Source organism: Spodoptera frugiperda, chromosome 2, assembly GCF_023101765.2.
Source record: "Spodoptera frugiperda isolate SF20-4 chromosome 2, AGI-APGP_CSIRO_Sfru_2.0, whole genome shotgun sequence".
NCBI lineage: Eukaryota > Metazoa > Arthropoda > Insecta > Lepidoptera > Noctuidae > Spodoptera > Spodoptera frugiperda.
In genome coordinates, this window is record NC_064213.1 from 12703597 (window position 1) to 12724649 (window position 21053).

General features: G+C 33.5%; 2 protein-coding genes across 6 annotated transcripts in view; one reads left to right on the forward strand and one right to left on the reverse strand.

The window, feature by feature from the left end:
• Positions 1-21053, reverse strand: part of LOC118268877 (calmodulin-A) — a 222845-nt gene that overhangs the window by 21663 nt on the left and 180129 nt on the right. The gene's annotated exons all lie outside the window — the stretch shown is intronic.
• The window catches only part of LOC118268878 (troponin C-like), a 266651-nt gene continuing 252863 nt past the window's right edge, over positions 7266-21053 (forward strand). For both annotated transcript variants that reach the window (XM_050700637.1, XM_035583667.2), the window contains exons 1-4: positions 7266-7420; positions 7529-7568; positions 15211-15354; positions 18579-18695. In XM_050700637.1, coding sequence (XP_050556594.1) covers positions 7418-7420; positions 7529-7568; positions 15211-15354; positions 18579-18695 — 304 coding nt within the window. In that variant the 5' untranslated portion in view covers positions 7266-7417. The remainder of the gene's footprint in view (positions 7421-7528; positions 7569-15210; positions 15355-18578; positions 18696-21053) is intronic.

Below are 21053 nucleotides of genomic sequence, written 5' to 3' on the forward strand. Positions count from 1 at the left end.
CAGACCAATGCAGATGACGACCTCAATTAAACAACGTAGGATGATGTAATGGTGACCAGCTGCCCTTGATGATGTGGTAACCAGTGTGACCTGTATCCATTTATGTAGCCAAATGTTTGTAGCCAATGAAGAATGGTATATAGTGAGTCCGTCCTTTAGAGATAAAATCAATGCGGTGATTTTAACCAATAACCAAAATTTAATATATTTTTCGTGGATTTTTACAACACACGGACGACGTGGTTCTCCTATTGTCGATAGAATAATAGGTAAGGATGTTTGTGTTACCAAGACAATGACCAGGTAAATGGTGCCAGAAAATTTATGAAATAGTGGCATACTCCTTGGGGTCAGTAACAAGCTCAGGATCGGAGCAAACAAAACCAATGCTCTGCTGCTGACAAGAATTGGTTAGATTTTCAACCTTTTTCGACTCTATTTATATATTCGATAGAATAATAGGTAATTGGATGTTTGTGTTACCAAGACAATACCAGAATCTACGGCTGAGCCTATTGTCATACTCCGGAGTCTATTCAGAAAATTTATGAATAATCATAAAACCACATACTCCACCCAATTGGGCAATGAAAAACTGAAATCGAAGCGATTTCAGTTTTCCAAGTACAAGTACCTATCTACTAGGGTAATTTCTTATTTACGTATTTGTAAACGTCTTTGAACTATACCTACTAATAAGAAATTAGCTTGCTTTGAAGCTGGATGTCAATCAATTTTACACCTTATCCTTTAACTTTTAAAAGCAATTTTAGGTTAGAGTTCTCTGGACATCATTACACCCATATTTACTGCGCCCTTGACTAGAATCAAGATGTCTACCCAGTTTGAAAGCTTGGAATGTGTAAATAAATATATAAATTGTTGGGCACAATGTGTCAATTACCTAGCTATTTATGGAGTCCATCTTTCAACAATTCATCACGCGGATTTAAAATATATGACTTGTGTTGACGCCTTTAGTGTCTGTTTTATCTATGGCGTTATTTAGTTATTTACCTTAAGGGTTTATAAATAAGTAAATAGGAAACTGGTCTGATGCATTCTGTTTCATAAATAAAAGAAACCTAATGCCACTTCATTTATTTTCTAAAATATGCTTCCAAATATTAATAGTCTGATTTACTTAAACGACTTTATACATCAATGGTTAAAAAAAAAGTCAGAGCTTCATTATTAAAAAGAAAAACAATCATTATAGACATCCATAATCAGTCAAAATTAAATCATTTGTCTTTCGTTAATTAGTCAGTGTAAGAACAAAATATCCGTCTATCAACATCTTCTAAATTTTAAGGAACTAAAAGTTAAAATTGTTGCATTCAACGTGCTTTTGGTTTTCTCCAAACAATAAGTGACACCTAACAGGACGTAGTAGTTAGGGGTTACTTTAGGTGCTACGTTACACCAAGAAACTCTTAGTTAAAAGATGCCTTAGGGGTAATTAGCAAATACGATCATGAGTAATTTTCTGACCAAACTACCTAAAACAATTCTATCAAAAATAAATATTTGTGCTTAAATAGTTGTTCCAGTAACAAAATACTGTTGACACTATGTAGCCCTTGTCAAGTTCAGTGTTGCCACACGAGTGACGGATGAGCTTCCTGCGACAGCTGTCCGGAAGCGGCCGACAAGTGTATCTTTTTGGGCTGGCAACACCGACGCCTAACGATGTTGCCACGAATTTACTCAGTATTTATGGGAGTTTACGACCGCTTACACGTCCGTTGAGATAGTAGGTTTTTTGGGTTTAGCTGTAATTAACGCATTTGTATATATACAAACAAAGATAGATACACCGACTTCGGTTTGCGAAAAAAAAAATTGATTGTAAACTAAATAAGGACATAATATTTGTTCAACAATAATGAATAAATAGGTTATATTTATGTTATATTTAGAGTTACGAGTTTGTAAAGTAAACTCGTACTAAGGAGACAGATTATTATTAGACGGACATCAGACCACCACAGATGGGGCCCAGTAGGGCTGATGCCTGATCCGGAGCTGCGGACTACCTAGACTACCTAGACTACTTTACCGGGACACCGGCTCGAAAAGCAGGAGAAGGAACAGGGTGGTTTTTAGTCAGTAAGAGTCTGACACTCCCTCTCGCGTCGCCCAAGGCGGGAGAAGTCATTGGATGATTTTCTCCCTCAAAAAAAACGAATAAAATTGTAATTTATTTGTAGGTATTTTTATAGAATACGAGGCAAACGAGCAAACGGATCACCTGATGGTAAGCGATTAGCGCCGCCCATGAGTACACCAGAGGAGACAAAGGCGCGCTGCCGTCCTTTTAAAAAGGAATGTGCTCCTTTCTTGAATGTAAGAAGGTATAAAGTCTAGAATGATATCCATACGCAGATACGTAAATCTTCTCATTTCCAATAAAAAAATTAGGTACGCCAAAGAATTTTCCTTTGAGGACGTGAAAATGAAAACTTTAGCACTAAAAAAGGTTTAATTAAAAATAATTCTTACTCGGTTCGAGAGTCGTGAAGAATTTAGACAAATGATCGTCATTAGGGTCGGCCTTAAACCCAACGGCTCATAGTTGGGAAGTCTTTAGTCGAGAATTAAGATAATAGGGAACCAACTCTTTGTTTTTTTTATTTCCAGTGAAGTTTTTAAAGCTTAATCTTTAGTATGTTATTCAGTCTCGTTGGGCAACTGATTGCAAAAGCAATCAGTCGACGATTTCTGGTCTTTGCCGGGATTCGCAAGAACTAGGAACTGCTTGGTTGGACTAAATATTGTAAATGTGTTTATTTTTCATACACTTCACCAGTTATGTTATTAGTTTTTGTTACAAAATGTTTGCTTTTACATTAAGCTATATACTATGTTTAATTCTATACAGTATGGAGATCACACATAAAATTAAAAAATTAAATATGCATACAAAATTATTATTAAAAAAATAGTATGAATAGCTCCATGTATCCTGATTACACATCTGTAGTCACATCCCTAGACAACCTACAAATATTACAGACCAATATATTACTTTTAACTTTATATGACTTATGGTCATTAGTATGTACAGAATTAATTTCAGCCATAAGTACCTAATTATCGATGCCCGAGACCCAATTTAAATGAGCACTTTTTACCCGACTGCCATGGAAGAGTTATGTTTAACATACGTATATAATTATTATTCAAGCAATTATTTTGGGTGCTTTGTACAAAAATGTATTTTGTTCTATTTGAATTTTTAACGCAAAACAGCCCTCGTGGCAATGTGGCCTTATACACAACAAACTTGTGCTAAAAGTTAGATAATACATAAAATTCGTTCCACGTGTAACTTACTTTCAGACTTCCTTATTGTAACCTCAATAAAATAATATATGTATTCGTGTCAAGAACATACTTCCTGCATCCAAAAGTAACCTCATTTTTTTTTAAATTCTCTCATATACCATTTAATTTGTGGAGTCATAAATGTTCAACTACAATTGTTTGGAGGCGAGCCTATCCGAAACTGACTATAAACTAGAGCAAAAAGTATAAATCTGCACGCTGTGACTTTGTCACGGCGTTGTGCGTTTTATTTTTATTTATTACAGGTGTGTTGGCTGGCTGTTCGCTGTCATAACTTTTTTATTATAAAAAATGTTGTTTTAAATTGTTTAATTTTTATTTTTAGGTATCACGCTTGGTTTCAGTGTAAGGAACACAGGTGGAGATGCCATTAGAATTATAATTTCTATATAATAAATAGGCAATTCAACTATAATCATGATAGTAGTATCCGTTACAAAACAAAAGTGCTTTGAATCTTTTATTAATAATCTTAACATATAAATTCAATAAGCAAACATTTGCAACATATAAAAAATACAATAAAACATTACGAACAATTTTTTTAAACGAACATAAACGAATAAGTAACAAAATACCCCGTAAAAGTACCACGTTTAAAACTTTCCAAACAAATTACACGAACATTATTAAATTCCGAGGATCATACCATCCTTTGGGATGAAAATTTCGAATATGCTAATGAGCCTTATGTAGCAAAGTCAAACGATTCAGGACTGAGCATCGTGGGATCACGGGACGATAGTCAAGACCATGCATAAATTAACGGGCTTACATCAAACCGTCACCCTTATCGTTTTGGCAATGATTTAAACCGCTTATGATTTGAATACCAAAGTTTTAGGACGGTTTTAGATTTAAACGTGTAGGAAAACGACTTTTAGCGACATCGGAATGAAATATTAGTGTTGTTTTGAACTGTTACATGGTTTAATCCATGTATTATGATTATGAGTTAAATCGGATTTAATACAGTTCGGTTAAAATTAAGCAAATTTTGCAAAAGGAAACGCTCAGCACAAAAAAAAAGACCATTACACTTCAAGACAAAATAAACAACACACTTCTCTTTTATAAAATAACAAAGAATAGTGACAGCTAATAATAAATCGTTTTCTAAACAATATGTATAATTTATCAATTTCTTCTCTCTCGATACAAAAGTGTATAAATTCCGATCTCTTCAATATTGTACACAAGTGCTGTTTTGAAGGTATCGACAAAATCTCAAGGGGTGTTGCCTTATGGACCGTTATAAAGGAGATGATTGGCTCGCTTGGCTGTTATTCTCGCGAAGATTTTTCTTAAATCCCTGTTGTGATAATGCGCGTTCATCTCCCTCGAAGCGATATATATCTTCGGAATTTAGCTTCATCGTATTTCTTTGTTGCTTTTGTGAATTGTGATTTTAATCTTAGTATTCCGGGATCGCACTTTGTGCGCGGCACGGTGTAAATTACTTTTAAATATGCAACGCTGCAAACAGTAGTATTTTAATGAAAAATCTGGACTCCGTAGCGATGTCGGTGCAACTTGATTTATAGAACTAAATGCTGCATAATAAATAATTCAACAGATGTTACAATGCTAACAAAAGTGTGTAATTACTGGATTTATTAATATTGTATTTATATTATATTTTTATTAGTCTCATTTAGGGTTCACTGGTTTGCCAATCAATTTAATTCCAAGGTTTTGAAATTATACTCAATTATATTTTAATTAAGTTACTAATATTATATTTGATCGTGACTGAAAACGAATCAAAAAAAGTCTTGTGTATTCTGTAGCTAAAAACTAAGAAAAATTAAATACAAACACCATTTCAAACGTATTAAAATTCAAATAGCACCAAATGACAAAGGAATGAACGCAATAAAAACCTAATTTAGCCTTAATTAAGGTCGCAAATGATATTTCGTCGTCGACTTACGAGACTTTATTAAAATGCATACATTTCCATGCTCCCCAGTGTATTTTCTTCGAGAGCTATCACTGAGAAAAATTGCCTACTATTAAAATCTGGCAGAATGCAATTTGGCTTGATGAAATTTTTATGAATATTCAAATATTTTCTAATGGGGACTTTGCAGGTCATAATAGCAATTTTAATAGTTTATAAAAGTTTATTTTATGTAGTATTTTTCTAAGAATAATGTGGTTTACATAAAAAACGCTATTTAATTTAAAATATAGAGAATGTTTTGGATATGGGGCAAATAATTTTAAAATTTTTGTTCAAAAATTGTTTCCAAGTATATTTTTTTGTCATACATTGATGTTGTATTTTCATGGCATCATCATCATATCAGGACTACCACAGGACGTCAACTCCTGAACAAAGCATTTTTAGGACATAAGAGCAGGAAAATGCTGATGATAATTTTTAAAGATTTTTTAGGTACCTATATCATAAAGAAGAGTAATATCTTATAAAAAGGTTTCCATTTGTCTAGTTTCAGTTTAAACTAACATAACTTCATTGGTAAAAGAATTTAATAATATTAAAAATTAATGACAATAAATCACATAATATGACACACCTCCCATAACCACATGTTATTACGTATAATACAAAAGTTGACTCACAATTTGTTCTTTAATAATTTTTACAACTACATTATTATGTAGTAATGGACATTACCAAAGAACGTACCTATATAAATCACATTCATGAACCTCATTTAAATAATACTTATCGCAAATACACCGCAAGATCAAAAGAAACGATAAATTAAAGAAAAAAAACTAAGATTTATTCATTAATAATGACGTGAAAATATAGATTTAGGTAAATTGTGTCTAGATTTTTTTGACGCCATTTTTTTTTCTACGATCTGTCTGCGTCTGATTGTGTTTCTCTCTCTATAACTCGGAAGAGGAAAATTAAAAAGCTTTGTGCTTTGTAGTAGGTGTAACAAGTTGTGTTCGGTATGTTTTTGTGTTCAGTGATAATTCTGGTACTCTACGGTCGTAACTTATCCATAGAAAATATTAACTCAGCATAATGCCTTGAGGACTACCTAACGCCTTACTGGGGTTCCAGCTTGAAAAGCAGGAGTAGGAACAGGGTGGTTTTAGTCAGTAAGAGTCTGACATTACCTCTCCCCTCACCCAAGGCGGGAGAAGTAATTGAATGATTTTCTCCCCTTAAAGAGCAGAACGTCTTGCTTCTTCCCACGCTTTGAATATTAAAAACCTCTTTTCACTAGTTGTGATATTAGTCCATTGTAGTACTGGGAGACCCTGTTATTCATTTACTGCTGATTAATGTATAATTGTGTTTAATTTAAATTAACAAAATACAAAAATAATTAAATCCTCAAACCAAATTCCTAAGCTAATATAAGAATTCCTATTCTAACAATCCAATTCCAAATGTACCTGCGAAGAAAATCAGGGTAACATACAGATTTTAAATATCTGGGGAAATTCAAAATGGCAGCCTGTTTCGCAGTCTGTTTGCAACCGTAGAATGAGAGCAAATGCGATTACGTTCCACTAATCCTATTATTGCTCTTATGTAATGAATTTATTTATACAATTATATATTTTGATATTATTACTTGGTCTGTTTGATCTCATGTTTGGAGATAAATTGTCGTATAGAGTAGATATACATGCCTTTATAAATTTTTAATGAGTTAGTGGTATATAAATAATTATAATTCATAGATATACATATATACGAATTATTATTAAAATTTACCGACAAAAACAGTTGTTTCTAAATTCAACTACTTGTAATATGAATCAGAAATTATTGGATATAAAATTATCAAACTTTATTCCCAGTAGGAAATAATAAAATGATAAATTTATGCAAATATTGGAAAAATAAATAAATTTATAAATAATAATCTAAAATAAATTCTAGGCCGCCGCTACAAGACCACGTCAGCCAAGTAAAATTGTCCCGTACAAGCATTGTGCCCGTAACACCTCGTTTAAATTTCGAACACGTTCCTAACTGGCCAGTTTAGTGTACACGCCGCGCGCGCCTTGGCCAGATCCCGCTTATTTTTGAATTTTTGAATAGTTCCAATTGACATTTGATAATTCCAAAATGGTGTGTGTTTTTAAAATTAGTTTTTCTTTTCTTATTAATTGTGTTTTAATTAGTTTCTTGTTTTATTTTAGTAAGATTATAGTAATCGTAGTTTATTATGTATTACAGAGCCGAAGAAAAGATCAAAGGGATGATGGACAGATTATCAGTAAGTGTTTTTAGCATAAACATTATTATTACCTATCTAAAGAAAATAATCTATGACACTTCCCTATTTGTGGCAATATTCATTGTTTAGCACAATCAATATTATCTGATTCCAAATATACGCAAATGCATTTTTTAAAATTATACTCGTAATAAAAAATCTTTATTAAAATAATATTATTAAAGTAACACATGAGTAATAACGCATACAGTGTTTGAAAAGCCTCCTACATATATTAGAAAGAACAGTTTACCTATATACCTACATAAAATACAATATTAAGATACAAACCCATAAAATTATTCCAACCAAATTGAAATGTCATTTCTCACAACGAATAAAATTCAAAACAGAATGTGCAAAGTAAATTGCTAAGCCGCATACCGCTCGGCGCCATTTTTGATTTTGTATTATTGTGAGCAAAGATAATCGTGCATACAGCCTAGTCAAATAAATTGAAATTTCTTTACTTAAGGGTTTAATAAAAATGCTTTTGTTGCGATATCTAGTTATTTTCGATATCGACAGTCCGGGTTAATCCAATAGTGCATAAGAGATCTTGCTATAATCTCCACGTTTGGCAGATTGGATTGGAGATCGTAGTTTAAAACAACCATTATAGATTTTTAAACTGACATGGTCACTAACATTAGTATTAGAACTCGAAACGGGAGAGAGTTCATGAAAGAGAAGTTCATCCGTGATCATGGCGCTTGCAACAGTGCCGAAATATGGGAAACTCATAGAAATAGAAAAACATAGTAAATATCCCGTTTTGAGTTCTAATACATTATATGTTATATTTATATATTTTCCTTCACCGTTAGTTAGTGATGTCTAAATAATGTTAGAAAGTACATAATATAACTCGGAAATTGTCATATTGGTACTTTGCTGTTGGAAGGTTTCGAAACCGGGCGGGCGAACGTTTTATTAATACCATACATTTTTAAGAAATATTGCAGCAGTATTTGGAAATTACATCTAAAATCTTAGTTATTAGAATTCATTATACAAATTGCACGGCATGCAAAATGAAATTGTAAAATCTAGCATTAAATCCAGCACCAGGTGCGTCTAGATTACTTTAGTTTAGGTTCAAAATTGAACAATCATTCCTATGTACTTATTTAATTATATACCTACATTTATTAAGAACTGGCTTTGTAGTTTCAAGCCATGCTAGAAGCTCATAATCAGTTTCTTTGTCAAATAGTTACGTGAGTTATGCCCGGTTTCTGAGATACTTTTATCGACAGTTTATCTATTAATTTATTTATAAATGTGCGTTTATGAACAAAGTAAACTTCGATTCGACTGCCTCGTCGGGCAAAGTATTACTGTCCTTTTTTGGGCTTTTAGAAAATATCTCAGTAGTAGCACGGAGTCTGGAATTTAGCCCAGTACATGAAAGGCTTACTCCCTATTAAATGGGACACAAATGTTGAAAAATGGGTGTACATTGTATAGCGACATTACGTGTCGTAATGTGCACCTCTGCCTACCCCTTCGAGAATAAAAGGCGTGACGTTGTGTGTGTATGTGTGTGTGTATAAAACTGACCTATCACCCAACTCAAAGAGATACGACACAGTAAAATCTTTAGGAATTTAGTTTGTTTTTCAGAACAAAAAAATGTTTATACCTACTTCTCATTCATCGCCTTTGTATTGCCATTGCCGCGGGCTGTGTGCAAATCGTTTCATAAAATATAAAAATACATAATTTATAGATGTAATAAAAAGTGTGAATTTAAACCTATGACTGTTAAGTTCAACTGCCAAATGAGTTGTCTAAGGTTCGATTCTCAGTTCAGGCAAACAGTCGTAGTGTAAAGATTTCCAATTTTCTAGGTTTAATTGTTTTCTACTTAATAACATCATGTGATAATGTAATTTCAAATATAAAAACTTAAACTAATACAATGTCAAGGATTAGGTACCTTTTTAAGGGGGGAAAATCATGCAATTATTTATGCCGCCTTGGGCGAGCCGAGAGGGAGTGTCAGACTCTGACTAAAAACCACCCCGTCCCTACTCATGTTTTTCGAGCTGGAGCCCCGGTAACCGGTAGTGCCTTCTCATAAAAATCGTGCCACTCTTGAAACGTGAAACGACTGTTAAGAACTCATCTTTATAAACATTTAATAAAGATACACCCTTTCTTTCATTAAAAGATAAAAGATGTCACTTTCTTAGCCATCTTTTACAATATGAGAACAAAGATATGATGTGAATGGGACAATATCTTTGCAAGCCTTTTCAACTCGGCATCTGTTTCCAACAATACTGGATTAAATTCTACAACTTTAGAATATTAAAGTGAAATTCTTTATTCATTGTGAATAATCTTACGGATTAAGAATGTCGTCTGATATATTTTTTTATTTGATTACCCGGATTTTGTGCTTTGTGAATGTAATTGATAGATTATTATGTCAAAGGTGTAAATGATTCACATTAAGATCGAGTTGACAATGGTCTATTAAGTTTTGTTTTATGGTATAAGCCGGTAAACGAGCGGATGGATCACCTGATGGTAAACAATCGCCGCTACCCATACACCAGACGCGTTACAAGTACATTTTGGGGGGTTGGATTTTAAGGGCTGTTGGGGAATTAGGGATTGGGAAGATTGGGAAATAATTCAGCCTCCAGGAACCTCACTCACACAACGAAACAAAACCCAAGCGTTGTTTCACGTCGGTATTCAGTGGGACCGTGGTATCACTCCGTCAGCGAATTGAAGGACACAAATATCCAAACAAACCCTTTAATATTTATAAATAACTAGCAAACTCGGCGAACTCCGTTTCGCCACCAATGATTTTCCCTGATGCCCAGCTATTCTTTTGACTATTTTTTTTCCTGATTTTTCTTTGCTGGAAACCTGTACGGAGGCCGAAACCTATCAACGAATGCAAAACCGTTAAAATCGGTTTGTGCGTTCTGGAGTTATAGCGTCAGGAAGGAAAACCCGACTTATTTTTATATAATAGATAATATGTGTTAGTTAGACCGCTTTATCACGCCATCATCAAACTGAGAATCTCCTTTTTTAAATCGGCTAAAACATAACAGTTAGTAAGCTAAAACATGTACCCTTTACAGTCCTTTAAAGTAACTCCGTTAATATAGATCATTATAATTTAATCACTATTCATTACACTCTCTACTCCATAAAACAAATGGAACATAAATATCACAGCCATAAGGTTCATAGTAACATACTAAGCGGTCGACATGATTTCGTGTCACCTCCATTTTGTTTCTACACACAGCGAGTTCCGTGTAACTATTAATTTTACCAGCAGCTCTTAATTAACTTGTAATTATGTTGGAACAGCCGCTGTGAAAGCTAGACATGCACTTTAGTAATTTAAATTTAATTTTTCATATGAACTTAGAGTTTGTGTTGCAGTTTCAAGGATTTGTAAACATTATGTTTTGTTGTTCAATGTGAAGTCCTAGAAGCTATTACAAATGATTAAAATATGAAAAGCCATATTTTTAAGTTGTAAAAAGTATGGGCTTCTTTAAAGCCTAATTTCTTTATTAAAAACGCTGATTTTTAATCTTGAATAGAATGTCAGTATGTGAATCGTGGTGGCCTAGCAGTGTCAGTCAGGTTTAAGGCCCAATTCTCATGTATAAGGAATCGAAACGTACCAACAGGAAGTATCTATATGAAATTTCTGAACTAAATGTACTTTCTAAGATTATTTAGACACCATTGACAAGCGGTGAAGGGAAACATTGTGAGGAAACCAGGGCTTATAAGTTTGAAATCGCCAACCCTCATTGAACAAGCGTGATGATTAATGCTCAAACCTTCTCCGTGGGAAGAGGCTTTTAGTCAGCAGTGGCCACTTATAGGCTGTTGACGTGATGACGTAGAATGTCACTTCATTCGCCAGACATGTTAATATTAAATTGAAACTTGTGGCAAGATAAACAAAGTTCAGAATCGAACATCTGTTTGCGGGTCTGATCGACTCTTGATTACCAGAGGTCTGATAAGGGTAGGACTGAGTCATTAGGGGCTAAACTTGCTAATGAACTTGGAGTATCGTTGATTCAGTTATTTTAAGTAAATATTTGTGTAACATGAAGTTTGGGTTTGACAGGCATCTATAACATCATTCTTATTAATCGACTTCAAAAAAAATAAAATGTTTTCAGTTTTCCTGTATGTATGTTTGTGCACGACTATCGCGTTTGGCTGAAGTGATTGCTGATGTTTTTAAAAACGGATTTTGATGAAACTTGATACACAGACAAGGTATCAACTGACTTGGGAGATAAGATACTTTTTAATATGACGGGAACGCGGACAAAGCTAGTTAAAAAACCAAAAGATTTACCTACCTTTGCTTTAACTAACAAAACATAACGCTATACTAACAAAGATTAAAGACACACCTATGACACTTTAATCAAAAATATCCTAAAATAACAGTTCAGTTTTACCAGTACAAACTAGATTTCGGGAGCAAAAGCAATCAATTTTAATCGTCACCTCGGATTATTCATTTTATGTACACTGGTGGCCACTAAAGCGAATACACTCTCGTTCGACATTATTTATTAAGCACACAACCCACTTAGCAAGAACCACTCAAATCCAGCAATTCACTTGTCATTTAAATTTGAACTTTAAATCGTATGTCGTATGATATATTTCATAACGTCAATACAAAAAGTCGACGGTGGGTGGCCAGCGCGCGGTCCCCTTGAGTCGTAGATGACGCGCGCTTTCAGTGTGCGGTCCGCATGTTTGGAATTAGAGGCAAGCAAGTAAATGGATCACCTTAGTAAGCGATCAACACTGCCCATATAATACCCACAACACCAGAGGAGTCACAAATCCATTGCCTTTCGCTAAAAGAGTGCGAGTATTGCAGTCTCATGCAGTAATGACAACCATTAACCACTTAATCCTTGTATCTGCTGATACTGTTGCACTAACGGGACTTTAATTACAGCATTAGTTCTTAATTGCTGGGATCAAGTGCGATGTAGGGATTATCAGGGGATCCTAGTATACGTCTTGTTTGTAGCTCGTTAAATGGCATCCAAGTATCCAAGTTACAATGCATGGTCTGTCATGACCCCTAATTAGTATTGCCTGACTGCCTTAGATTCGTTGGTGGGGTCGAGTTAAGTATTGTTAGGGATTATAGACCCTGAGATTATAGAGCCAGGTACCAATTTTTGTCAACGTAAGGTAGACGTGTTTCCAATCGGCATAAATTACTAAAAACAAAAAAAAAATACATGTTTGGGTGCTACTGCTCAACCCACCGCAGGCGCCGCAGCTGTCACTCATAAGGCATACGACTCTCTTAATCACTATACTAGTTCTTAACTGAGACAAAATTGGTCACGAAAAACTACTGCTGGCTTACGGTCCACTGTCAGTTACACGGATTTTTCTCAGTAGGTACAGCTTCTGTAACTTCGCGTGACATATTTCACAATAGACTTATTACGTGGGTTTCATAACATGAAGGAGTGGGTGTTACATAGTATAATTATGTGCACCTCTGCCTAGTCCCATGAGGAATAAATAATAAATATTATTTATGTTATATTTTTGTCATGTTTATATTTCATGTTGTTGTAATTTATTATCATGGGGATATTAATGTCATATTGTAATGATAAATAGATTTTATATTTTATTAGTTATATTTAACAAAAACCTTTTTATGTTTTTTGTTTAAATGAATAATTGAAAAATGTTAGTTTAGTCAATTCAACGTATTATATTCTTATTTTTTTTAATGAAAATTCATAATAAATTATTATTACTTATGTGTTTTTTTTATGTTACGCCTGTAGATTATATCTACAGGCGTAACATAAAAAACAATAAAACATTACAATAGTTCTTATATACAGATTAATTTTTATTATTTATTTATACGAGTATTTAACATCAATGGTTACGGAGATTTTTAGTTTAAAATTAGACATATTTAGTTTTCAATACAAACAGTCAAATCATAATACTGCACTTTTCATTGGCAGACAGTGTAAACTAAAAATCTTTTGGCCCCCAAATTGTTTCAGCTTTACAATTATACCAAACGCGAGAGAAAGAGTTAAGTTCGAATAACGTTTTAAGCCACAGCTGACGGAACAAGTTAAATATTTTTTTTAAGTGTTTCAAAATATTTGAGTAACTTATTGTTATTCTAAGTTTTCATTAATAAGTAACTACTAATTATTAAGTATAAGATTGGATTTTTAAGAATAATAACTAATTTAGTATGTCTCACGAAAGTTATAATGGAATAACATAATATTGGCGTTCCATTGTCTCTGCCTTCCCCCATGGGAGACAGACGTGAGGTTATATACCTACCTATGGATACACATCTTCAATACATTGAGAAAAATATAGGATATTTTTTTTTCTGCCATAAAAGATAAGATACAAAACCTAGGCAACCTTAAACAGTTCACATTAAAACTCCTACAAAGTTCATCAATATAAAATCGAACTTATTCCAAACTTTACCATCTTAAGAATCGAAGTACACAACAACAATTTGAAAACCGTTGCTATGGTAACGGTTAAGTAAAGCGAAACAAGTTTCTTAAGTCAGTATCTATGGCCGATACCTATCGTTTTACCAACACCGTCCCTTTGAAGTAAAGAGTTTACACAATTTCAAAGTCCCGTCTGAAATTAAGATGCTTTCTATTCCTGGAGGCTTACTACAAATTCCTTGAAACGAAATTCCGTTATTGGAGGAATTATTTGTGTCAAGGATTATTATTTTTTTGAGATTGGGAGATAAATGAACTGACAGATCAGATAGATGGTAAGCAATCATCGACGGCTATGGATAACACCAGAGGAAGGCCATGAATGTATTGACGGCCTTTAAGGAAGAAGAGATATTTATACTTAATGATAAATGATATTTATTTTGCAAATAGGTTACAATGTAACTCTTTGAAAGTACTGTACACGACCATCTCTTAAATAACAGGATGAGACTTATTTTCTATATTCTATTGTTTTACAAAAATGGTCGATGTGTTCTAATTTTATTCCTCATATGCATTCAATTTAATGTTATTTTTAAAATCGAAATGTACTTAATTTTTCTTTCGAATAACTGTAATAAACCTTTTTAACTTTAAATACTTTTGAAGGGATAAAATCAATAACTATTTTGTGGTTGTTTTGAGAATCTGTTTTCGAAGGGACCTTGGTGCTCCAGTAACTGACGTACTTGTAGTTTATAAAGTTTCAGTATCGGTTTAAAAAAGAAATGTAAGTTTAGACGGTGGACTTGACCCGGTTTTATAATCTACTTATTATAAAAAGGTAATAAACCGAGGAAATATTGGGTTTTCGCAAAATCATAGAGCAAATTGCTTGATGTCAATCAAAGTTGGTTTTGATGCCCTTTTTTGTAAACAAATGGGGTCTAATATTTTTTTCTATCCCAAAATAAATTAATAAAGTCTAATTATTTTTTATTGCAATATTTCCTTCTTAACTAAAATTATGATGAACTGTTATAATTATGTCATTGAAATGTATATAACAAACTTCTATTTTTTTCGCAAACATTTGCAGACTTCTTTAAACATGAAAGTGACCAATTATTTTTGCTCGACAGTGCTCAGGCGCGCGTTCAGCATGTTCGACTCAGAGAAACAGGGACGCATTGAGAAGGAGAAAGTCAGGACGATACTGAACACTATGGTGCACAACTATGATGACCTGGAACTTGACAGAATGCTGGACAGCGAGGATGCTGAAGGTGAGCCAAAATTCTTTTGTTTATAAAAATAACAAAAAAGCAACGTAGCAACGAGGGCTCGTAATGCCGCTGGGTGAGCCTATTGCTATAAACTGGGCAGAATTCCGGACTTCAGGGTACTGCTGAGATATTTTAAAACCGAAAAATGCCTAGCAATACTTTGCCCAACCAGGGACTTGAACCCGAGACCCCTTGTCCGATTGTCGCACTTTTGAACACTTGACCAACGAGGCGAGTCATAAAAAAAACATGGCTACTATTTTTGAAGACGGAGTTATGTTTATTTACAATGCAAAAGCTGCCCATTAATCGTTGAAGTCTCATTGCTACAATAATATTATTTATTTTATGTTTAAAGTAATATACATGTTTTAAAACTCTTCACGAAGTTCAATGATATATATTTTTATTAGAGCACTATATCAAAATAAAAGAAAATCTCACCTCGTGAGAAACGAACATAATTTTAAAATTTAAATCAAAGCTCAGTGTTATAACGAGAAAATAACATAAAACAGCGGTCGACAATTATTTTAACAGAAATAACTACAGTTAATCTCGCCTTAACGTGTTTAAAGAGCCAAGTTTATGTGCACGGCGATAAGTCTGGGAAACAGTTCTGTTTTCCTTCAAAAGTCAGTGCGCACTTTATCCAAAGCGGTGACATTTTTATTTCCTGGCGACAATCGCACATATATCTGCACCACAGTGTAAAAGAACACTGATAAATTCCCGTACGCTCACAATATTTCATCAGCTCAACCGTTGACTTTCATAAAGTACAATAATTTAATACCGTTCTTATGATATTTTATTATTTTAAATGTAGTGATTTTTCATTTTTGTTTTTTATTTTATTATTTATTCGTGTGCGTGTTTTATTTTGGCTTGCACTGTAATTGATGGATTGTTCGTTAGTTGATGATGTTAAATGTCATAATTATTTATTCCTCGGGAGATGAATGCTTCATTTGAATTATTTCGTAATTGCATGTTTAAAGAGAAAATTTGTACAATATTTAGTAAATATTATATTTGTATGTTTGTATGGGTGTTACGTGAATCTTCTGTTGTAATATTCTCAGTATTCTTTATAATAATTTGATGGTTTTTGCGATATAAATTTATATACATATTCGGAATTACCGAATTTTCCTCCATCGAATGATGTATAAAACTCAACATCGTAAAAATGTCTCTTAGATCAATTAGCCTCTCAACCGTCAAATTATCTTTTTGTTATGAATGAGAAGTCCAAAATATTACATTATTTACACCAGTAGGTAATACCAATCAGAGAGTAAACAAAACATAAAATATGCGATCCACCGCAACAACACGGTAACGAGGTTACTCTCGCGGCATTTAGTCCGTCAACTGTCGTTGGCGTAAATGACAAAGTCACGGCAATTTGCCGCGAGACAAGATGGCTTCAATTAAAGGTAGACGCCATGTGCCTCGACGGGAATAGACACTCGGTATGCCGGTTTCGGCACGACGCAACGAGACTATTTTCCTGAGAAATCTCGAAAGTTTGTCGATCTTAGGTAAATAGATAGTTATGTATGTTGCTGATTTTTCTCGAAACGGTTGCAATAAGTTTAATATTTGTGTAATGTACGAATTATTAAAAGTACCACTTCCAGTTGAAGTTTTTATCAGTAAATAAAACTGTGTGCCAATCAAACATACCTACAACCATAACACTGAACAAAGATACAGTCAAATATTTTTATGATTTAAATGTCGACCAAAAAAGTAATCCTTCGTAATAATATGATTATGGTAAAAGTACAAAAAAAAACAGACAATTTTTACTAGTATTATAACCCGTACAGTCCATATAAGGAGGACTAATCATTTGTAGACCCGTTCTTTGTATAAAACACATAATATAAGCCTCGTAACAAAGTTTAAAAAGTTTATATGTATTACCTACCTACCTACATATAATAGTATTCATCTTCACCTAATCTCTTTTAGAATAAAATGTCGCCCACTCATCTATACACGCATAACAAAATAATACCACAAAATGTATGTACAATTTCCACAAAGCCTCTGGACCCAAAATATCCTTGCCCTCAGCGGGGTCAGGCGCCGAATTCTTTCGCTCTAGTACGTTTTTTTACAAAGATTACAAGAGATCTTGAATACTTTTGGCTTTATGAAAGATTTTTGTGGTCGTTCAAAACGACCCTGGTACAATGACCCTCCAAATTACCCTCTCTTACCCTCGTTAGGTCATCAGATTTACTCAACTTGAAATAACGAGAATATGTTTGTATGTGTATTTTTGTTTATTTTTATCTGAGGCCTGTTTTATTCTGAGCAGGGTAAACTTTAATTTTATTATATCGTTCGTGTGACATACTAAATTAATTATTATGTTATCGGCTTAATCATTTTGACTTGTTTTGTTAGACATCGACTGTTTTAAAATGATACGTATTAATCTGTATTAATTTACTGATCGAAGGAGGACAGCTAAAGACGTAGTTCTATTCTCTATTTCAGACATACGTATGTAATTAAAATCTCAATACAAGTGGCCACTGTTGACCAAATCCTCTTCTCACGTGAAGAAGTTTTGAGCATTAATCACCACGCTTGCTCCTTATAATTAGAAATTAAGGTTTCCTCACGATGTTTTCCTCCACCGTTTGTCATTGGTGTATAAATAATCATAGACAATACATAGAATGCAATTCTCTGTCAGTTATGAAGACTTGCTTATAAACAACTGGGAACATGAACTATTTGCATACAAGTTTGTACCTTCATATACATAGTTTCGAGTTCCAAACTTTGAGTTCCAATCATATTTAATTAGATCTCTAGGCTAGGTTGAAACCTAATATAATCTAATAGATGTCACTTGCTGACTTAAAATATGTAGTCAAAGGAAAAAGCAAAAATGTATCCTATATCAGTCTCTAGACAATCTCTAGATAAGAACAAACAAAATACGCTTGTATATCTCTGAAGTGTGGAATTGTGCCCAGTATATGGCAATAGGCTCACCCCCTATTACATGGGACTTATAGCGGTAATACGTGCCGTAATATGCACCTTTGCTTACTCATAGGGGCAAAAGGCATGACGTTGCAAAAAATACGCTTGTGTCTTCATAGTTATAAGAGATAAAACATAATTATTAGGTATTACTTAAAACCTTGTCGTAACGAAAATACTAAAAATGTTAATATGTATGTTATTTTCAGCATGTGGGAAGCTGAACTTCGATTCATTCGTGCGAGTCGCAATCCACTTCTTAGAAGAAGATGATGAGAAATTACAGAAAGAACTGAAAGAAGCTTTCAGACTTTATGACAAAGAAGGTAAGTAATAGTTATAAGATTTCATTTAGCCATTAGGCCTTTATGTAATTACTATTTTATCTGCACAATAAGGATGGTGGCGGGGTATAAACTTAAAAAAAATCATTAGTCCGTCAGTCACTTCGACGTCATTTCTTGATACATCTTTTTCGTAGAAATGATGTATTTGCTCCCACTTATAAACTTTGATTCGTTTTATCTATGTCTTGTTATCTTAAGTGTCTAATATGTTTTCGTTACCTATCTAAGGGATTCAATTGATTTTAAAATTTCATAACCCATAATTATCCCAATTCTCAAAATTACCATTCCATTTAATAAACAAGAATGATAAAGCCATTTCGATATAGAATTCAAAACACCATTTAGTGTGGGCTCACAAAAACCAGATCTAACTGGATTTAACTAGGTAACTTCAAAAGTTACTTGAAACAAAGTCGTTCCATATGGAAATTGTATTAAAAACTTTTAGACCTTACCTGATACACAAATTTGGAAGAACAGCTTCATAGGATAATGGATTCTAACTTGGAAACTTTTAAGGCTATTTTCGTATAAATGTCAGGGAGTTTGCCTAACTTTGCGGTGTGTTTCAAAGATGTCTACTGATCTGTATGAAATAAAACGTTCGTTGTTTAGATACAAACGTTATATTTGCATTTATATAACTTCCATTGGCAATTCGATTTATTTTTATTGACTTTGATTTGTTAAACAAACATGATCGTTTGAAAACAACGAAAAAGATTAAACAATGGAAATATGTATTTCATGAGTTGACTGCACGGTTGGTGCGGTGGCTGGGCAACTGACTACCGTGCAACGTGTAGCAGATTCGATTCTCGCACGGAGCTACTCTTTGTGTGATCCACAAATTGTTGTTTCGGGTTTGGGTATCATGTGCATGTGAACTTGTATGTATGTAAACGACACAGGAGAATATACTAGTGTGAGGCAACGTTTAAAATAATGGTTAATTTTGATATTCGTAACGTAAGAATTGTTGGTAAAATTGGCCGTCTGTAACCAAAATGTAAACAGTCGTGCTGTAAAATTGCAATAGGTATTATGTAATCCTATTTTAAATCAATGCAGAACAATCACCCATCCATCAAAGTACCAGAAAACAGACATATCACATTATAATAGCACGGAAATCATTCCAATAAACAACAACCAACCACATTAATAAAGAAAATGAAAAATTTATTCCACAAAATTGTCATTTATCACAATGAAAATCGTGAAGTTCAATCATAAATTATGTTTTATTCAATTTTCACCGTTCATTACTTGTTTTCACTGATAATTCTGTAGTGTTATGGGTACAGTCAAACAAGTTATTTGGTATACAGGACAGAAAATAAAGATTAATTTAGTACAAAGACAGTACACATTGATTGGCTAATCAGTCAAGTAATGGTTACAAAAAGTTTGCCTTCGTTATAAGGCTTCGTCCACATTCCTATAGGAAATAAAATAGTCTATATATTATTCCAGACCATAATCTACCCCTGTTACTTTCATTTCGATCTCTTCAACCGTTTTGACGAGATTGATTTACACCAACACACAAACATTTTTTTCTCTTTTTTTTTCCTGAGAGCTGTCTTGTCGACATTATGCTGCATTTCATGTGTATGGAAAAATATGTCGTGCATGGCCACGTCCAGTCCAGTGACATGTCCATCTATTGTGTCTTTCCCAAGGATTTGTTAGAGAATACACACAAACTCACTCACAAAGTTTCGCATTTATAATATTAGCAAGATTTATTTTAATGTAACGAGAGCTTTAGAACTCCCTTTGTACTGAATAAATCTTTATTTTCTTACCTGCATAGCAATTAACTTCGCTGAGTGTACGTCGATCGATGGCTTGGATCAACGCCAAACGCCCCTACGATCGGTCGACGATAGAATTACTATGAGAATGCGATATAAAATCTCGAGATTTTGTGACAAGTCATAAAACGTGTGTTTTATATACCATCTTGTTGTGTTTGATGGTAAATTATGTGGACTTTTATATAATTGTTGTGGTATGTGTATAAAGTAGGTGATGTATGGTCGCGTTTCTAGATGCCTGCTCTTGTGGCCGTGAATTTATAATTGTTGGGTGCGAATTATTGGTGTAGGTATTGTTTTATTTATGTGCTTTGTAGAGAGAGTTTTATTTTATTTAATTGTATCGTGCAAAAATGGATGATAATATATGTTGCACGGTTTATAATAATATGGTGATTAGCAGATTCGCTGAAAGTTTTGGTAACAATTCTGGATTTATTGCTATAATATCTTGCTTGCCACACGACTCGAACTTAACGTCCAGACCCCGACATTTTTTTACGATTAAAGG